This window comes from Tinamus guttatus, unplaced genomic scaffold (assembly GCF_059628265.1).
Source record: "Tinamus guttatus ecotype Peru unplaced genomic scaffold, ASM5962826v1 Tinamus_guttatus_pri_ptg000227l, whole genome shotgun sequence".
Classification (NCBI taxonomy): Eukaryota; Metazoa; Chordata; class Aves; order Tinamiformes; family Tinamidae; genus Tinamus; species Tinamus guttatus.
In genome coordinates, this window is record NW_028288761.1 from 3,931,947 (window position 1) to 3,952,179 (window position 20,233).

Genomic DNA, 20,233 nt, shown 5'->3' on the forward strand with positions numbered 1-20,233 from the left:
AAACAAATATTGAGTCAAATCTTGTGAGGAGAAATAATTTAAAACTTACATTTAAGGACCTGGATCTGAAAAAGTAGGCAAGTGGATAGACAGGCGTACTTTTTTAGAATGATTTATCTGGCTTTTCTTCTTGACTATATCAGTTGCTTTAATGAAATATATAATTTCTCTCAACCCATTTACAGTTTTATTAAGCAGTTTTATTGAGTTTTATTTTTTAGTATATGATGGACTTAAGATATGTCTTAAGTACCAAGTAAAGCAGAAATAAAACCCCATTGTTAGGAAGGAATAAAGAAGATGCCTCTCTGAGAAAGCTTTAATAGTTTTTTAGAACTCCATTCTAGTACAAGTGGTCAAGGACGTAATTGGCAAGATATTTAACAGCAAGAAGAGTTTCCTCACAGGTTGGCTTTATCTGAGATTCAGGAAGAAGAAAACCGTATCTTCCAGTGTCTCGGAGCTCAAAGGTGAAAGAGTACTTGATGCCTTGGTCAAAAGCCCAGTCGTCAGAGCCCCCGGCAGCAGGATCTATAGATAAAGAATGGAAATAAAACTTAGTTGGAAAAACTTAACTATCACATAAATGTGATATCTCTAAGAGCCAAGTTGCTTAGTGAGAAAAACAGAAAGGACAGATGAACAGAAATATTCCAGGAGCTGTTGATTTCTTCTACTCATGGAAAGCTTCCATGATTTAGGCCGCTTGAGAGCTCTGTTCCAGCTAATGATAGATGCAAGCAACCAGAGAAACGGGAGAATGGCAAGTTTGCATGGAACTGCTCAGGGAAGGTTGGTCACAGAGCAAATACTGTCTCACTGGCTTCTGGTACTCCACCTTTTTCTTCAGAAAGAATGGTCTCCTCCTTTTCCAGAATTTTAGTGCAATGAAAGCAGTCTCTTTTGCTAACTGTAGTGTCTCCAGCATTGCTAAGCATCACTAAAACATTTTGAGAGGATTTGCTCCTCAAATCTGATTTATTTATATATATATATATATGTGTGTGTGTGTGTGTGTGTGTATATATATATATATACACACATAAAGTGCTTTTTTTAGGTTCTTAAAAAGAAAAAGGAATGGGGAAAGAAATTGGGTTTTGTGTATATGGAAAATAAGAAATCCTAAATATAGGAGAGAGAAAAGCTCTAGAAAACTAGATTTGGCAATCTCAACTCAGCTGCTGTGATAGCAAAAGGCACAATTTGGCAGCTGACTTCCAAGAACAGTACAAGAATTGAATTGTGATCAGTAGATGGCTCAGACCATTATGCAAAATAAAAGAAATAATTATCTGTGTCAAAGGCGGTCTTTAGAATTCACATTGTGTTTTTGCTTTGACTTGAAGACACTGGTCATGCACAAAACCTCAGGTTGAACAAGCCTGAATAAGCTCAAGACTTTTATGTTTTAATCTAAACTGTGTGTGTTTTAAGAATTCCATCTATGCACATCACTGCCTTATAGGGATCACTCATCTCCATGATCCTAAAGGCGTATATACCAGGCTATATATTAGAACTGAGTTTGCCTACATATCTCTGGGAATGCTTATGAAAAATGAAACCATCTGCTTAGCAAGAGTAACAGTAGCCACTGGAAAATTGCATTTAATAGCCCTAGTAGCAATTAGTAGAACTTACTAATATATTTAGGCCAGTACTTACAGATAGTTTCAGCTCCTGGGCCGTATATATATTCGGTGTTATACAAACTAGCCAGCTGTTTGGCTGCAGTTGCAGAAATGGAATTCTGTAGGGAAAGAAAAGTGGTAAATGCAGCTTTGCAGAAGCTTTCTGAGTGAATTTAAGCAAGTGCATTGATGAATAAATTGAATAGCCATATTTGAGAAGTTGTTGTTTTGAAGCTGTTGTCTGCCTCTTGGAATGACCTGGATGTTGGTAGCTACCAAGGCACAGCTTGTTCTGTTGCTGTGAGAACAGTGCTCAGCAAAGAGCTCGCTCTCCAACTCTCATGGAGAGGTACCCAGCCTGCAGAGCTAAGGCGGGTGGAAAACAGGAGCTTCCACGTTTTAGAAGAAACTTGTACAAAACTAAGACTAAACAAGAAATCTATAAAATAGTGGTAACTCAGTACATTAAATGTGGACTCACAACAGGCCTTCTGTTCCTCCTATGCATGCAGCTATAAATTCAGAGCAGAGCCAGTTTAGTCAGTGAAGTTGAACGTTGATACCCGTGGAAACAGATTAAGGTCTTATAAATAGGCAGAAAAGAATAAATTACCTTGAAACCATGTGTAGTCTCATTAATTTCAATTCATTTCCTGTGCATAGAGGGACTCATCCAACTCCCACTGATTTCATTGAGGGTTGGATCAGGCCCATCGTTGGCACTATGGAACTTTGTATGCTTGCATTAAGGATAATTACAGACTTTTCTTTGGAACATGTGGCTTTTCCAGTTCTTCATAGTATAGCATGTTGGTAATAAAACGTAAAAACTATTACTAACAGATGATAAATATGAATGATTTTTGAAAACAGATGTTCAGTATAGAAATAAGGAATGGATTGTCCCATCTCTTTATCACTTACAGCTGAACGGTGTACTATTCCAGGAATTTCCTCAAGCCCCTTCTGTAATTATGTGCTGGATTACTTCCCAGTGGCTGAGATATTGTAAAATATTCTCTATTTCTCCTTTGGTTTTGAGTGTTTGTGTGAATTACTCAAGAAGGTATTGGGCAATGTGTTTAGCAAAATTGCAGTTTACTGAGAAGGCTTTCCTGGATTTTAGAAAACACAAATATGTTGGATTAACACTGGAAGCCTAGTTATCACAGGGTTGCACATGTTTCCCCATTCCCAAATAATGGAGACGCACAGTATTCCTATTGGATTTTGAACAGCCAGCATTCTGGGAGCTGCTTTGAGGAATGTGGGCAATTTTTCATATAAAGAATACTTAAGCAAGGCTGGCCACAGTGTGTTTGAAGCTTATCCTTGCATCTCTAAAACTGTCTGTATCTGGCTGCTGGATTTGTTCCTGTCCTCTCTATTGTCCGAACACAAATGATGGCTGTAGGAGGAAAGCTGTTACTGCACGTTTCACAATCTTGGATTCAGAGCAGTGGGGATAGTTGAGCTCTCTCCACTCTCATTAAAAAAAACAAACAACAAAAAAAAAAAACTTTAGCAAGGTGAGTCTTTTTAAATCCATAATAGTTTTCAACACATGTTGAGGGAATTGCAGAGGTTGGAAACTGGTATCTATTAGCGATACCATGTTTTCATTTTCTATCTATTTATATATACTCTTTAATCAGTCACTGAGATTAAGAGTAAAATTTCTTCTCAATAGTAAATCCCTTTTTAAATATGCAAACTGATTCTTTCTCTTTCAAATTTAGGCAAAATGGAAATTAAACTTGGAAAAATACCCTCATACTATGCTGGGACTTCATGAATAGTAGTTGTTCTCTACTTCGTAAATTGTATCTTGGGAACAGCAGAGTTGCTTTTAGGCAAAAAAAGTGGTATGCCAAGGGACAGCTTTAAATCATTTGTTACTTTCTCTGCCAAATTTAGAAGAATGGATACCGGAAAGTGTATGTCAGGAAATCTTTTTACCTGAGGGATTTTTTGTTTTGGGCCAGGAAGTTGTAAAAAGAAAGATTTGTAGAGAGAGGGGAGTTGAAATTTCCAGCTGTTAAGACCCTGGAATCCAAATAAACAGCTTCCTTAAGGTCTCCAGGTTGGGGATTTGCGATGATATTGGAAATGACCCCTTCCAATAAGTGAAAGATGTGACTGTATGTTCATGACTTCATTATGAAATGAGCTTGAGTTTTGATATCTGATCTCTTCTTTTATTATGTGACTCTATCCCAAATAGTTTCTGAATTTATTTATAGTTCAAAACTTATGACCCAAAGTCAAGTTGGCTTTCTAGGAACTAAAGTTACCTTTTCTTCACAATATAAAACAGCTGAAATAATAAAAAGGGAGTAAATACTACCCAGTCTCAATGCAAAATGTAAAAAAAAAAAAAAAAAAAAAAAAAAAAAAAAAAAAAGTGGTGCAATGAAAAATAGTGCAAAGTCATCCTTACAGAGGAAATTACATGGAGACTTTTGTAGAGGTATCCAAGTAATATCCATCATTTTCCAAAAAGTGCTGTTTATCCTTTGAGACACAATTTGGACTCTCATGCCTGAATATTATTTAGAAAACAGCTGCAAGGAGAGTCATGTCTATCTTCTTGACCTGTGAAGATACTCTTTACTCCTGACTGATTTTCAAAATCCCTGTGTGTAACTAGTTTAGCTAGTTTTATGTTTTGGAGCTTTTTTGACTGTCAAGAAATCCTTTTGTGAGGGAAATTCTGCAGAGACTTAAACTAGCAAAGAGCCAACTGGCATCCTAAAGCCCTAGAAGCAACTCCAAGTTAATGCCTTTTAACTGGGAGCAGAAATGGCTTTTCAGCTTCTGACTTGCAGCTGAACTTGCAGAGCTGGTTGTTTCCGCAGAAGGTAGTATTCCCTGGGCTGATGATTTGTGTTTATACAGCAGTTCCTAAAATTTTGCTTAATCTTGTGTACCAAGTGCACTGGCCAGGGAGACAGTAGAGTCATGTTCTCAGATGTCATTGTTTTACATAATTTTCACCCTTTAAACCTATCTTTTTAGTTGCAAACTTTTAATAGAGCAGGCCAGTATGTATTTTTCACACCATATCTGGAGGTTTGAGCTAATAAGATATTTTATCCATCTAACCATCTTCTGACTGTTAATAGGTTTTTTTTTTTTTTTTTTTTTTTTTGCGGAGCAGCTCTCTGGTCTTTGTATTTGCCCCAGAAAATTGCAGCTGTTTAGAAACACCCCAGGGACCTTGATTATGTGTCTGCTGCATGCAGGCAACTCCCTTTGCCATCATACTCTGGCAGGCACTGGAGGAGTGTGGTTACTGACTGGCTGGAACTATCCTGCTCTCGGTCTCTTCTCCTCTTTGGATTGCAAACTAAATTGCCTAAGGCTGAAAACTCTACTTGTCTTGCTTTACCTTCAGCGAAGTGAGTTTTCTGAGGCTTCTTGTGCTGCCAGTAAAGACAGATGCACCTCCAAGGAGTGCATGTGATGGTTAATTTAGTTCCCTATTCTGTTGTTAAGCATCTGTCCCAGGAGTCTAAAGAAACCAGCCAACAGGATGACTGTTTCTGGAGTGCTATCCTGCTTTCTTGCAAGCCTGTTTCTAAACATCGTCTTTCTATCTGCTTCAGTGTTTGCTATGATTATTATTGATGATGCAGTTTGATGACTCTATTTACTTGCAGCAAGTAATGCAATTGGGAAGGAGTTGGAAGCAGCAGAGATACGACCACAACTCTTCATTTGCTTTTCTGTGTCTCTTGGATGATAGAATTTTTGCTATTCAAAAGTTCCTTACTGAAGGTATTCATATATCTTAAGGCATTCAAGGATAAAATCAAGAGCGAAAGGACTTTGCTCCCAGGCATTGAGTTAAATAATCAGACTAATAGTCAGTTGTGCAGTATGTTTAAAATTCACCTTTCCTGCAGGCTGCACAGACTCTGGGCATGTTTCTGATTTATCCCATGTTCTATTTTAAAGGCCCAAGAGGAAATGAAATGATAGATCAACCCAGTACAGAAGGTGAGTTTCAGTTATCTTAAGCAATAACCAATGCGGACAGTATGCTTAAAGTAGCACAGACCGAAATCCTGTATCCAACAAATTATCCTGGGTTGCAAATTAATAATATTCTGTAGTTTATCCAACAGTTACAATGCTAATATATAATTAACAATGCGAATGAACTAGCTGCAGAGGTGTATTTGGCACTGAGTTTGTTGTTTAACTGAGAGATGTAATTGAATCTGGAAAGAAGGGAAGAGCATGATGTGTTTTCCTCTATCCAGTCATAGTTAAGAGCCAATTCCAATACAAGCAAGAACTGAGAAAAATAGATTTATTTTGGCAGAAAATTAGGAAAGCATAGAGTGACCTAATAGGAAACTAAAGCCAAAATATGAAATAATTAAAAATATGGCTGAACTGTTTATCAAAAATGTTATTAGGTAGAAAGGACTTCATTCCAAGAGGAAGAAAACAAAAATAGTAAAGGAAAAGAATTTTGCTGGGTGCAGAGAGATGCTAGTCTTGGCAGAATTGTTTAATTGTGAAGCACTAATGCTTCTGTTCTCTCTAGGAGATGGATTCAAGTATGCTTTCTCTGTGCAGAGTAACACCCAAGGGTATAGTTTAAAAAAAAATGAGTCAGAGGATTGTGAAGCAGGCAAAATGTACTTTTTTTGTGGTGAATCACTTATTTCTTTCAGGGAGTCATCATGGGTATATTGTGTAACTTCTGAGAAATTCATGACCTAGATTCTTCTGTCTTGGGTGTTTATTGTTGTTCAAGTGTTGTTTGGATAACAGCGAAAGTTTGTGTGCAACTTCCCAGGAGAGAAAAAGAAAATCCCTGCACACATGCAGAAAAGTTTTGTGGAAATTCTCGTGAGGATCCCAAAGCTGCTCTTGCATGTGAGGAGAAGGGACATGCATGACTTTTACCCTCTTTTTTTACTCTTTTTAAAAATTCTGTTTACTTTTTCCACTCTCTTACAGAGAGAGGCGCTGGTTGAGGGATAGTTCTAATCCTCCCTAAGTAATTTACTCAAAGTAAATTACAGTAACTTTGAGGTTGTTCTGCTCTGCCATAGCAGTGGAGTGGAGAGTATAGGACCTCCGGGATTCCTAGAATACCCTTTTCTACCTGACAAACCAGAAACAATTTTATGCCTTCGGTGATTTTTTTTTTTTTTTTTTAACTTTCTGAGGCTATTGGCAGAAAGAGTTTTTTGTTTGTTTGTTTGTTTTGCCCCAAGGACATGCAGTTCACTGGCTTTGTAAGCAAGAAATGTGCAAGCCTTCTCTTTCCCTCTTGATAAATTAAATATTTTCAATCTCAAATTACTCAATTTTTTTGCCCTTCTGTGTCTCAGACACTGGAATTCAACATTAGCTCTATGGTATTGCTTTACCTTAATTAAATACAGTGGAACAATATGTTGTTAATGATAAGCAAACTTATAAAGTTTTGTTTAACCACATGTCCAATTGCTCACTAAGATAAGAAATCACAACTATATTTCCTTTAATTTATTAGATCTGTCAAAGTAAAAATAACCTCTAAGATAAGATAGCGGCACTATAAATTTTGCTTCTTAATTTACAGAGTGATTTTAAATCCTTTTATTTGTCAAAACAATTTCTTTCATGATTGAGACTCCAACTCACCGGCATTTCTTTAAATTCATGTTTTAAAGTTCTGAGAAGGACAGTCATTGGCCCACAATATAATGCTGCCTTTTCAGCTGTCTCATTTTAAATACAACTGCTAATGGAAAATCTCAAATTTCTTTAGTCACAGCTCAAATGAATGTCTTAGTTATTTGAAGTAACCTAAAAAGCTGCACTTGAACTTGACCCAGAGGCCAGTGAAGTCAGTCTTTCTATTTAATTCACTGAGGCTTAGATTGAGTCCTTTTAGCTTAATTATCCCAACTACAGGCAATGTTGATTGGATGATACTGTGATCTTGCTCTCCAAAAGAAGAATCTTTGGCAAAAATTCTCCCCTTGTTAAAATCAGGTACTGCAGAAATCAAGTATCTTTGAGATCCTGCTGTCTTTTTGTTGGGATCACCAAAAGAGGGAATGTTTAGAGGGAATATTTTCCTTCAATTAGGACATGAGTATTCTCATCAGGTCACCTTTCACTGGTGGTGAGATCAGTGATTGCTTTGCAGTAGAAAATGATAGGACTCTCTTTGGAATCATTGTACCAGGTTTAAAATATGAGGTAAAGTGACAATGGAAAGATTAACTCACATGAAGTAAAATCAAATGATTGAAGAGGCTTGTATAGCTTGTATTCTTGACCTACTATTATTTTTTTTTAGATTGAGGGGTAATGGGAGACTTATGCTCTATGCTAAGAAAAGAGAGCTTGTTATTGGTAAAAATTGCAGAATTGGATGATTATTTACCTTTTACTATTTTTGAAACAGAAAATTGCTAATGGATAATTTTAGTTTAATCAAAATTCAAAAACATGTAAGCGTATATTTACTGTATTACTGTCTTTAATACTGTCATTATATGTTTATATGTACAAGCTTTCAGTATATACTTTTTTCTATTTAATATTGCTGTCCTTTTTGTTATGTTTCACCACATTTATTCTTGATTCAGAAAATTGGGCAGAAAGTCATGCGAGTATCAAACAGGGGGATTTTTTTGATTTTAACAATGAAGCTGCTCAATAGTTGCTTATTACTTTAGATTGAACTAGTGTGTGAAATATGAAGCTTTCATAAAAACTGAAGACAGAAAATTGCTACAGTTCCCTGAAATCATTACAGTTAAAATTTTCTGGAACATATAAATTAAGAAAACAAAATTTCATTCTCTCTTTCAAACTGCAGAAAAATGTAACAAGAAACTTCATTGCCTGTGCTCTAGGTGGCCCTGCCTATGCAGGGGGGTTGGACTAGATGACCTCTAGAGGTCCCTTCCAACCTTAACCATTCTATGATTCTATGATTGTTGGCCCCAATTTGCATTTATGCTTCAGAATCATGACATTTATTTGGGAGCGCTCATAAATCTGTCAAACCTCCACAGCAAACTGAGTGTTGTTGTCTTGGACTTCTGGCAGAATCCAGGAAACAGAGAGAACTAAGATTTGTTTTGTTGTGTTGTTTTCCTTGCCAACAGCTCCTAATTGCTAATATGCCAGAGAACTGAAGTCATTTTATTATTTATGATTGTTGATTTTTGGCCTTATAAAATGTTTACAACTTTTACACACATTCAATAATTCTTAACTTCTGTTTTGAAGGATTTAAATAAAAAAGAAATCAAATACCAAACTGCCTTTCTTTCTTAGTGGCTTTAAGTTATGGCATTCAGCTTGAATGGATAGGAAAGTTATTGTTATTTAAAGCAACAAGTTCATGCTTCCCTTTTGCATGTATTTACGTGTAAGCTTTTCTGGAAAGGCCTCAGAACTGAAACTTTCTCCATCTGTTGTGTGTATCTAGCTGGTTCATCTTACTTTTGACAAAAACTGCCTCAAACAGCATCATTCTGTTCAGTAGGAGTTGCACCTTTTTACTGAGCTAAGGTACAATAGGAACTGTTAGGCAGAGATTATTATGTGTTTTTGATACTAATTTGATCCTTTCTGCATAGTTGTTACCTATCAAGCTGTGATTCTGACTTAAAGCATAATATATCTGTGTAATGTATTGGAGCCCCATACACAACAACCTCTTGAATTGGGAAGGAGCAGTACAGTAGAGCAGTAGCTTTCTGTATAGCTAAGCCTGTCCTTAGGGCAAATTCATTCTGTGTGTAGAAATTGAAGAAGGCTCTTGAGTTTATCCATACTTGAAATATCTCGAAGCTTTAAGGGATTCTCTTGCTGTGAAAAATCTAAAGTATTTCCAATAACTGGCAATACACATTTTTTCCAGATGTGCAAAAAATTGCATCAAGTTATACTGACCTAAAGAGCAAGTGATGATTTTTACTTGTTCTTTTCATTATATCAAAACGACAAAGAGCTTCTACTTACCAGTTCCTGAAAATTCGATGGGTATTGGTAAGTATATGAATAAGGAAACAGAAGCAGCTGGGAATAGGAGTGAATAGTGAAGTATGCCTTGATGGAAGAAAGATGTTCACGAATAAAATCAGCCAAGGCCTTGGTCTCTTTTTCAGACTCAGGTGCACTGCCACAGTAGGTAGAAGCACAAGGGTTATATGAGGCCCCAATAGCTGGAGGGGGGAAAAAAAAATGGATGAATTTAATGCATATTTAATGAGACAAGAACTGTTTTTTGGGAGTGTGGTGATGGTATACCAAATTCATGGCTAAGCCTTGAAAAGTCTACCAAATTATGCAAAAGATGGCACACATGCCATTTTTGGGGAGAGAATATTTTATTGGATAGTTAAGATGCTGGGTAGTGTTCAAGAAATATTTCCTGTACTGCAGGCATACCTGGAAGGACATGACTATTGATGTAAATTCCTCTATTATCTAGGTCACTTGGCATATGAGCCAAGCACTTGAGCACTTGAACAATCCTTTCCTTGTGAGTTTTCCCCATTTCTAGGATGTTCCCAGGAACCAGCCAGCTGGAAGCAGTTAAGAGAAACCCCTCTCCCAAGGACTGAAACCAATCAAAATAAAGCAGTGTTTGGAGAAATAATTTTACTAATGACCCTTGTAACCAAGTCTGATTTTTGCCCAAAATCGAAGATAAGCTTCTCCATAACACTATACTGGAGCTTGAGAGAGACCATATGCAGTGAAAGTCCGTATGTAAGTATCCTGACTGTTGTACCTCTGAGTGGAAGTTTACACCTTCTGTTAGGAGACACTTACTGCACCATCCGGCATCGAAGTTCCTGTTGAGATCAGTACCAATGCAGGAGCTGCCAGCATTTTTAGAGCGTGTCTTTCTCCACATGCGGTTCTGAAATAGAATGGTTAAGTGCGTATCAAAATCAAGAGACAGTTCTAGCAGTTTATTAGGTCAGCAATACTTTTGAGAAATAAAAATATACTTACAGTTGTCCAAGTGTAAACATAGCCATCAATATTTAGAACAGGCAGGATGTAGAAGTCCAACCTGTCAAGAAGGTTGGTCAAGACACTATCTTTTCCATAGGTCTCAACGGCCTAGTTGGAAAGAAGAAGACAGAGGTGACACCTGCATAGAACCAAAACAAAATAGCTACTCTGTGTATCAAGAGGCCTGGGTCTGGATCAGTTATTAAGTAATGTGATGGTGCAAAAAGTGGGTTTTGAACACTAGAAGCGAAGGGGGGGGGTTGCTTGTTTTTTTTTTTTGTTTGTTTGTTTGTTTTTGAAGGGAGGTGTCTTATTTTTCTGCTTTTTGACTTTCAGATCTAGAAGTCCTCTCTGACCTTCAGGTGAATCTAAGAGGACTTTACTCATAAAGCACTTCTGCCTAGCCCTGCTTGGAACCACTGTGCAAAGCCACTGCTGGTGTCAGGTACATCCATGAATTAAGCGGCCAGACAGAGAAAATGTCAGCTGTGGTGACGTGAATTGCTAAGAGAAAAATGATAACACATACTGTCTGCAGCTTGATTGGGAGGTAATGAAATCACATCCCCATTGACTCCACTGAAATGCCACTTTCAATTTCCCCTGCTCCTTACATGAAACCTCATGGCTGTCTGAAAAGACAGAGATTACGCTTGCCCCCAGTTTCTGTGCCAGCGTGGCTCACTCAAGTACTTTAGCTTCCCTTTACTCAGGTTTTAAATGCCAGGTGCTGCTTCTTTTTTTTTTTAAACTTCAAGCAGGAATTCTTACAAAGCTTTAGACTGTTTGTAAAACTGATTCATTCAAAGGCTGAAGTGCCCCAGCTAATTTCTCTACCTATGAGTCTTTTTAAAAATATACCAATCCAAGTTTTAGAAACTGTTCTGTGCAACCTAAAGTGACAGCTCAAAGGGATGTAAATGGATGCTATTTTTGTCTCTTGGATGTGTTCCCTTAGTGCACCCTGCCTTTGCTTCCCGGGTAGGATCCCATCCTCTCAACTGTTTTGCTGTGCAAGCCTGACCGCTGGCAGAAGAGGACATGAAGCTATGGAGCCTTCCCAGCATACAATCCATTACCTCCTGAAATTGCCCTCAATTGTCTTATTCTTTATGCCTTACGATTCTGTAAAGAGTATGACTTGATTTATAATGTTGCTAGAGCTGTTAGCTTGTCTCCAGCCTTTCTCTGACTACAACTGCAACGAGAAATCTATATATTAAGTGTTATCTATAGATAACCCTTTTAGTTACACAAGCTAAAGGAGTCTTAAAATTCTCAGATTAAAGGGGCAGCAGTTAAGATCATCTGAGGTGAGAAAAGGGATGTGAAGGTATGTATTAAGAGAACAAAAAAAAAAAAAAAAAAGGCAAGCAATCTGTGGTGGCTTCAGCCCTTGACTCTCACTTAAGAGTCTCTTCAAAATAGTTGAGTTTTGTAAAATATTTTTTCATTATTAAGCTTACTGACTTCTTTCACAAACCACTGGCAGAAAGCAGGGGAGATCCACTCTCTTGCATGGAAACCACAATCTATAAAGATGGCCTGCTTGTTTGTACCACTTTTTCCCACCTAGGTAAAAACAAAACAACAAAAAAGGTCTTGAACAAAATATTTTGTTTGCAGAACAGACTATTGGTCAGACTATTGACCTAAAGAGTAAAACTTTGGGTTGCTGTCAGCTGTAGCTGACCATGATGTTCCAACTAAAACCAACCCTAACATATATTTTTTTAATAATGCAGTTTGATTATTGATTATTCTGTACTATTTACATATTTCCAGTAATAGCTCTAATTGTTGATCCTGTTTTGTTGGATGCTAAATTATAGTAAAATCATAGTAAATGCTTCTGTAAATTTGTGCAGGTTCTTTATCCTTTCATCTTTGTTTAATTAATGATATTTCATTTATTCGTAAGAGTTATGCCAAAAATTATCTGGTGAAAATACAAAAAAAAAATGTTGCCAATTGTGAGAGAGTTTGACATTCATCTATCCTTTTAGAGTAAATAGTTTTGCAAACAACACACGGAGGGAATATAAAAGTTGATAATTTACACTGCTCACAGGAATGTGCTTAAACTTGCACTTAATGCATCGTGCTTTTCTTTTTAAATTTATATCTTAAACTGTAAGGTGAGAAAAATCACAGTAGAAGTAGTGCACAAAATATATTTGATTTTATACAAAGTTTATATTATATGTTTACATTTATATTATATGCTAGCCTTAGTGATGATTTAATAAACATCAAAATCTTAAGGAGGTTAGTAGGAGAAAAGAGTCTGGCACACTTACTTTGAGAAGGTACAGTTGCCGTCCTTCATATGTTTCCCCAATTACACTGCGAGAGACAAGGTCTGGGTTCTCAGCAGCAATATCAGCAGTCCAGGCAGCAATCTGTTTAATACGGAATTTAAACTTACAGATGTCTCTATTCTCAGGTTCAGAAAAACTAATGCACAGGCTTTAAGTCAGAAGGTCCTTCTGCGTATCTAAAACCTTACCAATATTTAATACAGTTTGTAGACCTCCAAGAATTAAATCCTTCTTGTACTAAAACTATGTTATTTGAAATATATCCTCTCTTAATTTTATTTCAGTGATAGTGCCCCATTACAGACCTCATTAAGCTATTCCATCGATCGATTGCCTGAATTAAGATTTTTCCTAATATGAATTTGTCTAAATCCAATTTCAGCCACTGGAGTATGGCTGGTGAATCAAAAAAGCCTTCCAGTAGTGAATGTTGATCCTGTATAGTTCTTATAGATGATGACCTTGTCAGCCCTTAAAGACGACAGTTTTCCTTGTTAAGTAAAATAGATTGTGTTCCTTAAATCTTCTACATGCTGTCATGTTTTTCATTTTCATGGTTTCTCTTCATCCTTGAACTGTTGACAGAAGTACTGGAAAGGAATTTGTAGGATCAGCTGCCAATGCCAATTATAGAAGAGACAAAAATCTCCTTCAATTAATTAATTATTGTCCTGTTTGCATATTAAGGGAAGTATAAGTATCATTTAATGTCTTGTTATGGGAACTTGGTATTTTCTTTTGCTTCATGTGCCTTCGGAAGCTCACAAAAAGTGGTTACATACACACAAAGTGTTTTCTGCTCAAAGATCTATGATCTAAAAAAGACAAGAGACAGCAGAAAGAGGCACGTAGACTGGCAAGGCAATAATAGAAATAGCGGTCAACATTGTCAGTGTTGGTGGGGTTAAGCATGCCAATAACTTAGGCAGAATCAAAGGAGGTTTTTATATAGCCTTATTTTTATATAGCCTTGAAAAAGGAGAGTTTGTTGGGGTTTGTTTGTTTGTTTGTTTTGTTTGTTTTGTTCCTAGAAGAGTTCTGGAGAAGGAAAATTGATTAGTTCTTGTAGGATTTATATAAATATATATAAATACCACCAAGAGAAGAAGCGCAAATGTTCTTTTTGAAAAATCAGGTGGTCAGTAGAACAAGGATTAACACAAAAACTGAGTATTTTTGGAAGAAAAGATGTGAGAGGGAAAATCTCATACTTTTTTTTTTATGTCCCTATGATGAGTCATAAAACTAATGGAAGAGAAAGAAAAGTTTAGAGGAGTCATATTAATAGATGAAACAGAGGAAGAAGAGAGAAGGATGGAAGCATATCAGAAGCCATCTTGGTTGCACAAGCTAAGAAGAGAGTCAAACAGGTGGCAAACTCCGACCTTACCGTTTCCCATTCATTGTACTTCTCATAGCTGTGACCAGAAGCACGAACTTTGCTGTCAAATTGAGCTTCCATTGCAGTCTGCAGATTGTCAATCAAAACTCTGCAATAAGGCACCACAAAAAGTGTGAAGAGAATCATAGCATTTATTAGCAAAAGAGCAAGCACAAGGTAGATATTTTAGGGCTTCATTTCCAGAATTATGGCCACAGGGATTGTGAAGTGAGATGTAAAGGATTTGAATTATGCAGTTGAAAATAATATGTATTAGGTTCAAGTTTCAACCTACTTCTTGCTTCATCCTTGTTGCCAGAATGATCAAGGAGCAATAGGTTCCTCTGAACTAGCATCTACTTACTTTGATACTAACAGACCTTCAGGATGGTGATGGTTTGGTTTAGAAAGAGCGGCAATGCTAAGTGATCATGTGTGTACAAAGATGGATCTGCATATGAAATCAGCCTTGTTTTACCTCATACCGACCTCATGCTGCCGGGCTGTCTCTGTCTGCAAGGGGGAAAGGACCTTCTCTTGAACCAGAGGCCCTGAAGGACAACTGTGTTGCAGCAATGTAACAACCTTGGGGAGCAACATGCAGATGTTTGCCTGATGAAACTTCCCTGTCAAGCCAAGCTTCCAGAGTTTGGGAGTGGTTTGTTAGCTCTGTTGCAGATTGGATGTGATATGAGCTATTAAAGTAGCAAAGTACCACAGCAAGTAACCGCAATATCCTGTGTGCCATTGAATTAATCTCTCCCATGAGCCTTTCCCAGAGATTGAAACAAAGACACAGCTCATTGGCAAGCATATTTGAGAGGACGTTTTGCTTATATTTCAACCTTGTCTATAAAAAAGTGAAGTTCTCTTGTTTTTCCAGTGCTTAATGTTCTTGCAGAACTTACTCCTAGCTTCAGGATACGTCCTTGATCACTTGTGATTTGGATGTAAGAGCGGGAGGCCAATTTGTGAGGCACTACCAGCTTTCAGAACAAACAGTGCAAACAACTACATTGACATGATGTTGAGGCATTGCAGCTACACTTCAAAAGCGTTGTAACTACTGGGGCTGCCACAAGGACACTCTGCTCAAGTTTGTCAGGGACACCTTACAGACATTATGGCCTTTGCAAGTGAAAGATTTGTGCATGGACCTGAGGGAGTTTCTGAAAATTATAGGAAATATTAGCACATGTAGAGTAACTCCTCCTTTGCCAAAAAGGAAATTCCACTGAAATTGGAGTCTCATGCGCTATGTGGGCTGTGGCTCTGCTGAAAACAATCTCTTGTACTATGTTTCTAGACTTCCTCCCCTGAGTGGGATCCAAATCTGACATGTTTAACACAATGTTAAACTGGTAATTTTAGAGATAGATTATCTTTAGATTTAGTAGATCATAAAAGCTATGTCTAATAACAATTCCATGATGTAGGACAAAGGAGTTTGATCTAGTGGCAACAACCTGGGGCTGAGAGCCAAAAACTTCCCACTCTGTCTGCCAAATGAAGTCGTGACAATCTAACGAACTATCACTGACTTGGAAATTGTGATGTTGAAAGAATATCAATTGCACATGGAAGGAGCCTGCTAATCAAGCTGGACCAAGCCAATTTGTAATGCTCAATGGGGTTAAAAAAATAATGAAGAAAGCCAGTCCTCCTTTCCCCACACTGGCCCAAAGTCAACTGTTCATCCAGGATTAACGGCTGCACAGTTACTGGAGGATATCAAGGGTGAGCTGTTGCCTGGTTCCCCTCTCTTCTCCGTACTCTCTCATCAGTGCTACTTGCTACAGCACTGCTGTTGTTAGGCATGTGTGTAATGGCAGTGTGGTCTGTTCCTTCTGCTTATGCTGTGGTTCTACTAAAGCAGTATTTAAGGCAATTAAAAGCTTTCTCTCTGGAGAAACGCCTGCCATGGAGCTGCTGTGTGACTTGAGTAAGCCAATAGCTGTCCTAGGAATCTGATCTCACCACTCCCTTCACCTGGCAGCTGACTTTTCCTTGTCACTGGTTTCTTTTGCTGCTCCAGCTATTGCTTTCCAGCTTAGAGATCTCTGTGGGGAGTCTCTCATGCTGGCCCTTGAGATTTTCTAGCTTCGAATCCTCAGTGTTCCCTGTGCGAACCTTTCCGGTGCTCTTTCTAGTCCTCTGCTGCATTTTATCTTCACTGGAAAAGGTTTCTTGTGCCACTCTGTCCCAGCCCAACATACTGCAGTGGGCTTTCACTCAGAGAAGATTTCTGGGCAATATGTCTTTGTTTCCAGTTTCCTCTCACCATCAATGTTTCACCTCTCCCCTTAAAACAGAGCAGCTACCCTCTGTTTGGAAAAATCATAGGAAAGCTGATGCCAGAAGAGGCATCTGCAGGAGGCAGGAAGGTTGTGACAGGATGATGAACTATCAACTGTGAAAAGATTCCCAGCATTTAATCTCCTTCTATTTAAAATACAGCAGTGAGAACAAACTTACCTATACTCCATTTTGTTTTGTGCCAAAAGACTTTCAACTTCAAAAGTCTTGTCAGCTTCAACTTGGAAGTCAACCTTCATTTTTGGCTTTACCTGTGTGACAGAGTCTGGCTGCCAAAAGTCAACCTGAAAGAGGCCAAATGAATATATATATAAAAACTGAGATTTTTTTAGGTGGATGTATGTGTGATTGCGATTAATATACCAAATTTATTTCCCGTCATATTGCAGTGATCTGATCTTGCTTGCCAGAAGTATCAGTGCAACGTGTCATTGGAAATCATTCAAGAAAACTTGGTCAGGCCCTGCAACCACGTTTCTGGAGATGGCAGGGACATTTTCATGAAGGTCCCAATGTAAAGCATTGAAGTTCATGCTTATGAGCTTTGAACGAACCGAGGCATCAAGAGGGAGCAGCACACAGTGACTTGAAGACAGGATCCAGAAAGTTTGTAAGTCCACTCAAAGAATAATGCATAAATGCCAAGTATTAACTCTCATTTTTTCTTTGGACTGTCTCGATTTGGAGTTTCCATTTTACTTAATGGACACTACTTTGATCTTGCACAGTGCTCATTTTACAGTCTTGGGATGCTCTGACAGGTAAAAGTCCACTTCCTTGATTTCTTTGTAAGGGTTATGTGTTTAAGGATGATAGCTGGGGCATCACAGTTAATTGCAGGCCCAGAATGAGCGTAACTAGAGCACTATTTATGCTGCACAGATATTGAGATCCACCTCTGAGCTGCTGCTAGCAGGCTTAAGTAGCAAGTGAATGCATATATAAAGGGTGTATGTTTTCCTGAGTCTAAAAAGGCGTACTTTGCATGTATAAATGTTACTAATCTGAGAAAAAAATATTTAAATATACTTTCTCCATGGTATCTCAGCACTCAGCATAAAATTATTACCTCAGGATTATAATAATATAAACAGGCAGCACAGATATCTACATATACTATAATAAATTGATATTCCCAGTTTAAGCAACGAGCGGTTTCTTTTCTTACAATTGAGATAATTAGCCTCTTTTATGTTTTAATTGCCTTCTTTTAATCTGTTCTTTTTTTACATCTTGATCATACTAAGTACCATGCCGTTACTTAAATAGGACGCTGCTTAAAATATGGTTTCATCGTAATCTGTTATCTCAAGTGTGACATAAAGTTACCTTTTCATTTTAAAATTTAAATAGAGAGAGAAAAAAAAGGCATCAGCCTAAATCAACTTGCAGGTAGCTCTCAGTAAAAATATTCTGAAGTTCATTTGAAAGAGACTTTTTGATGCAAAGATGACTGGAGTTTTGAACACTGTATAGTCAGTTTTACCCGTTCTTAATGAGCAGGTCTGCTCTGCATACCCTGTACATTTTTTTCTATGACTGCAGCATGTCAAACAGATACGGATTTATGAATGATATGCAAAATAATAATAATAATAAAAACCCTATCTTTTACAGCCTTTTTCATTCATTTTACAGGTTTGATTGAAGTTTTTAGCCTATAGGTATTAGACAACACTGGACTCCCAACATAAAGTTGGAGTACATAAATCAACTAGGAGAGACTGTTGCTTCTGCAAGTGTGTTTAGGACTCTGAGCCAACTCTGATCACTGATGTTGCTCTAAGGGAACTGTGCCTTCAGAGGGTGGTGCACAAGTGGACAACACTGCTAGAATTTCCCCTATTTTTGCTCAAGTCAGCTTCAAATCCCCTGTGTTCAAAGTCCATATTACAGGTGAAAGTAAAGCTGTTTTGCCAACCTAATGCCTTCTCAGCTTTTCACCTCATGAATGTAAGGATGAGGGGGCATAGCTACAAACTATGTGTTTTCAAGCAAGACGACCATTCCAGGATATATTATTAAGTCAGTCCTGACGGATTGCTTTGTGTAACAATGGTTGTTTAGAGACCTTTTCTTTGTTTAAAAGAAAAGAAAAATGAACAGTCCTTCAGCTGAATTTCTTTATAGTATTCACGTAAAAGTAAGCATGGTTTGTTAATTTTCTGAGTTAGGATAAGGAGGCAGTAACATGCCAATAACATATTTTTCTATAGAATACTCTTCCAGCATGCTATACTGTTGATAATAGTCCTCCACATCTGTATTCATTTAAAATACTATCCTTTCATCCTACAGATAATGGTGTCTTTTTCACCAACAGCTATTTTGCAACATCAAAGCTTAAGAGGATATTGAAAACACATTTGCTGTCTTTATTGTTTTTTCTCATGTCACTGTGTCATCATATATCTACATCAAGGCCATTAAGAGACATGCAGCTTGACTGGGGAGAAAAAGCTTTAAAGGATCGTCAGGGAAGAAAAGATGGCATGCGAGACTAAAGGCTAGAGAAAAGTTCAGTTTGCTGAGTGCATGGATTTTTAGAGGATTTACTTGAGCAAAATGTTTTGCCTATAATGGAAAAAGTGCTGCTACTCAGAATGTCTATGTTTCCTCTAATCCATTATTGAAAGTACTCCCTACTGAATATATCATTTCGGATTTTTTCTTTCTAGTTAATAAAAACTGGTAAGCACTTTGACATGCAGACCAAGTTAGTTAGTTGCTCTTTCTAGGAAGGAATTGGAGTGTGTTTGAGTGGCCTTATCACCCTGTTCAGTTCCTTCTGGAGAGATACTCCAGCTGAGTTGAACAAAATCGAGATTGGGGCTGTAATTCAGCAGCATAACTGTTTGGTTTTTTTTGAGAAATCCATTAGTGAAACAAAAGAAGAAAGATTCCTTGCAAATGTAGTGTAGCCCCTTGCCCAAGTTCTTTACCTGCATTCTGCTGGCAAGGGCACTGATGATTTCCACCTGTTCTTCATTCTGTGGAATCACACGAAACACCTTCTGGCTGAAAGGAGAGAGGAAGATTGAATTTGAAACAGGCAGGTCAATTGAAAGGATTTTGTTCTTGCAAAGCGAGATTTATAAATATAAACTTGATGTCTATTCTTACCCATCAAAGGCAAGATCCTGCAGCTGAGCAGAAACAGCTGCAGTACCTATGAGAACCAAAAGCGCCCACATTATTATTTTTTTAAGAAAATCAAGTGCTTTCAGCTCTTCTAGGCTGCTTTTATAATCTGTTCTGTACTGCTTTATTGATTATACACTAGAAAAAAAAAAAAAAACCACTGATCAACTGATGACCTTCTCTGTGCTATTTATAATGTGTTTTTACTCCACACCTGTGAAAACAGTTGCAAGTCTCAGGGGTAGTTAAGAAATATTACTTCCTGAACTGGATAAATGCTTTTTATCAAAAAGTGAAATTAATTTACTTTGTTCATCAAAATTCACAGACAGAAAAAAAAACAATTTCAGTTGTCATTTTTTGCAATCATTTGGTTGCTGGATTACAAGCTTTGCTTTGTAATAGTTTATGGTTGCCTTATGTGAAGGCAGATATCTGTCAAG

General features: G+C 37.5%; 1 protein-coding gene across 1 annotated transcript; it reads right to left on the reverse strand.

Moving 5' to 3' along the window:
* Positions 1-292: 292 nt before the first annotated feature.
* On the reverse strand, positions 293-19,939 carry CPB1 (carboxypeptidase B1). The gene is made up of 11 exons (XM_010223529.2): positions 19,773-19,939; positions 19,592-19,667; positions 16,809-16,933; positions 14,343-14,442; positions 12,932-13,033; positions 12,102-12,203; positions 10,629-10,739; positions 10,443-10,533; positions 9,627-9,829; positions 1,669-1,753; positions 293-531 (listed from the first exon to the last, which is right to left on the reverse strand). Exons 1-11 carry the CDS (start codon positions 19,841-19,843, stop codon positions 344-346), a joined length of 1,254 nt encoding a protein of 417 aa, XP_010221831.2. The 5' UTR covers positions 19,844-19,939; the 3' UTR covers positions 293-343.
* Between the last annotated feature and the right edge of the window lie 294 nt (positions 19,940-20,233).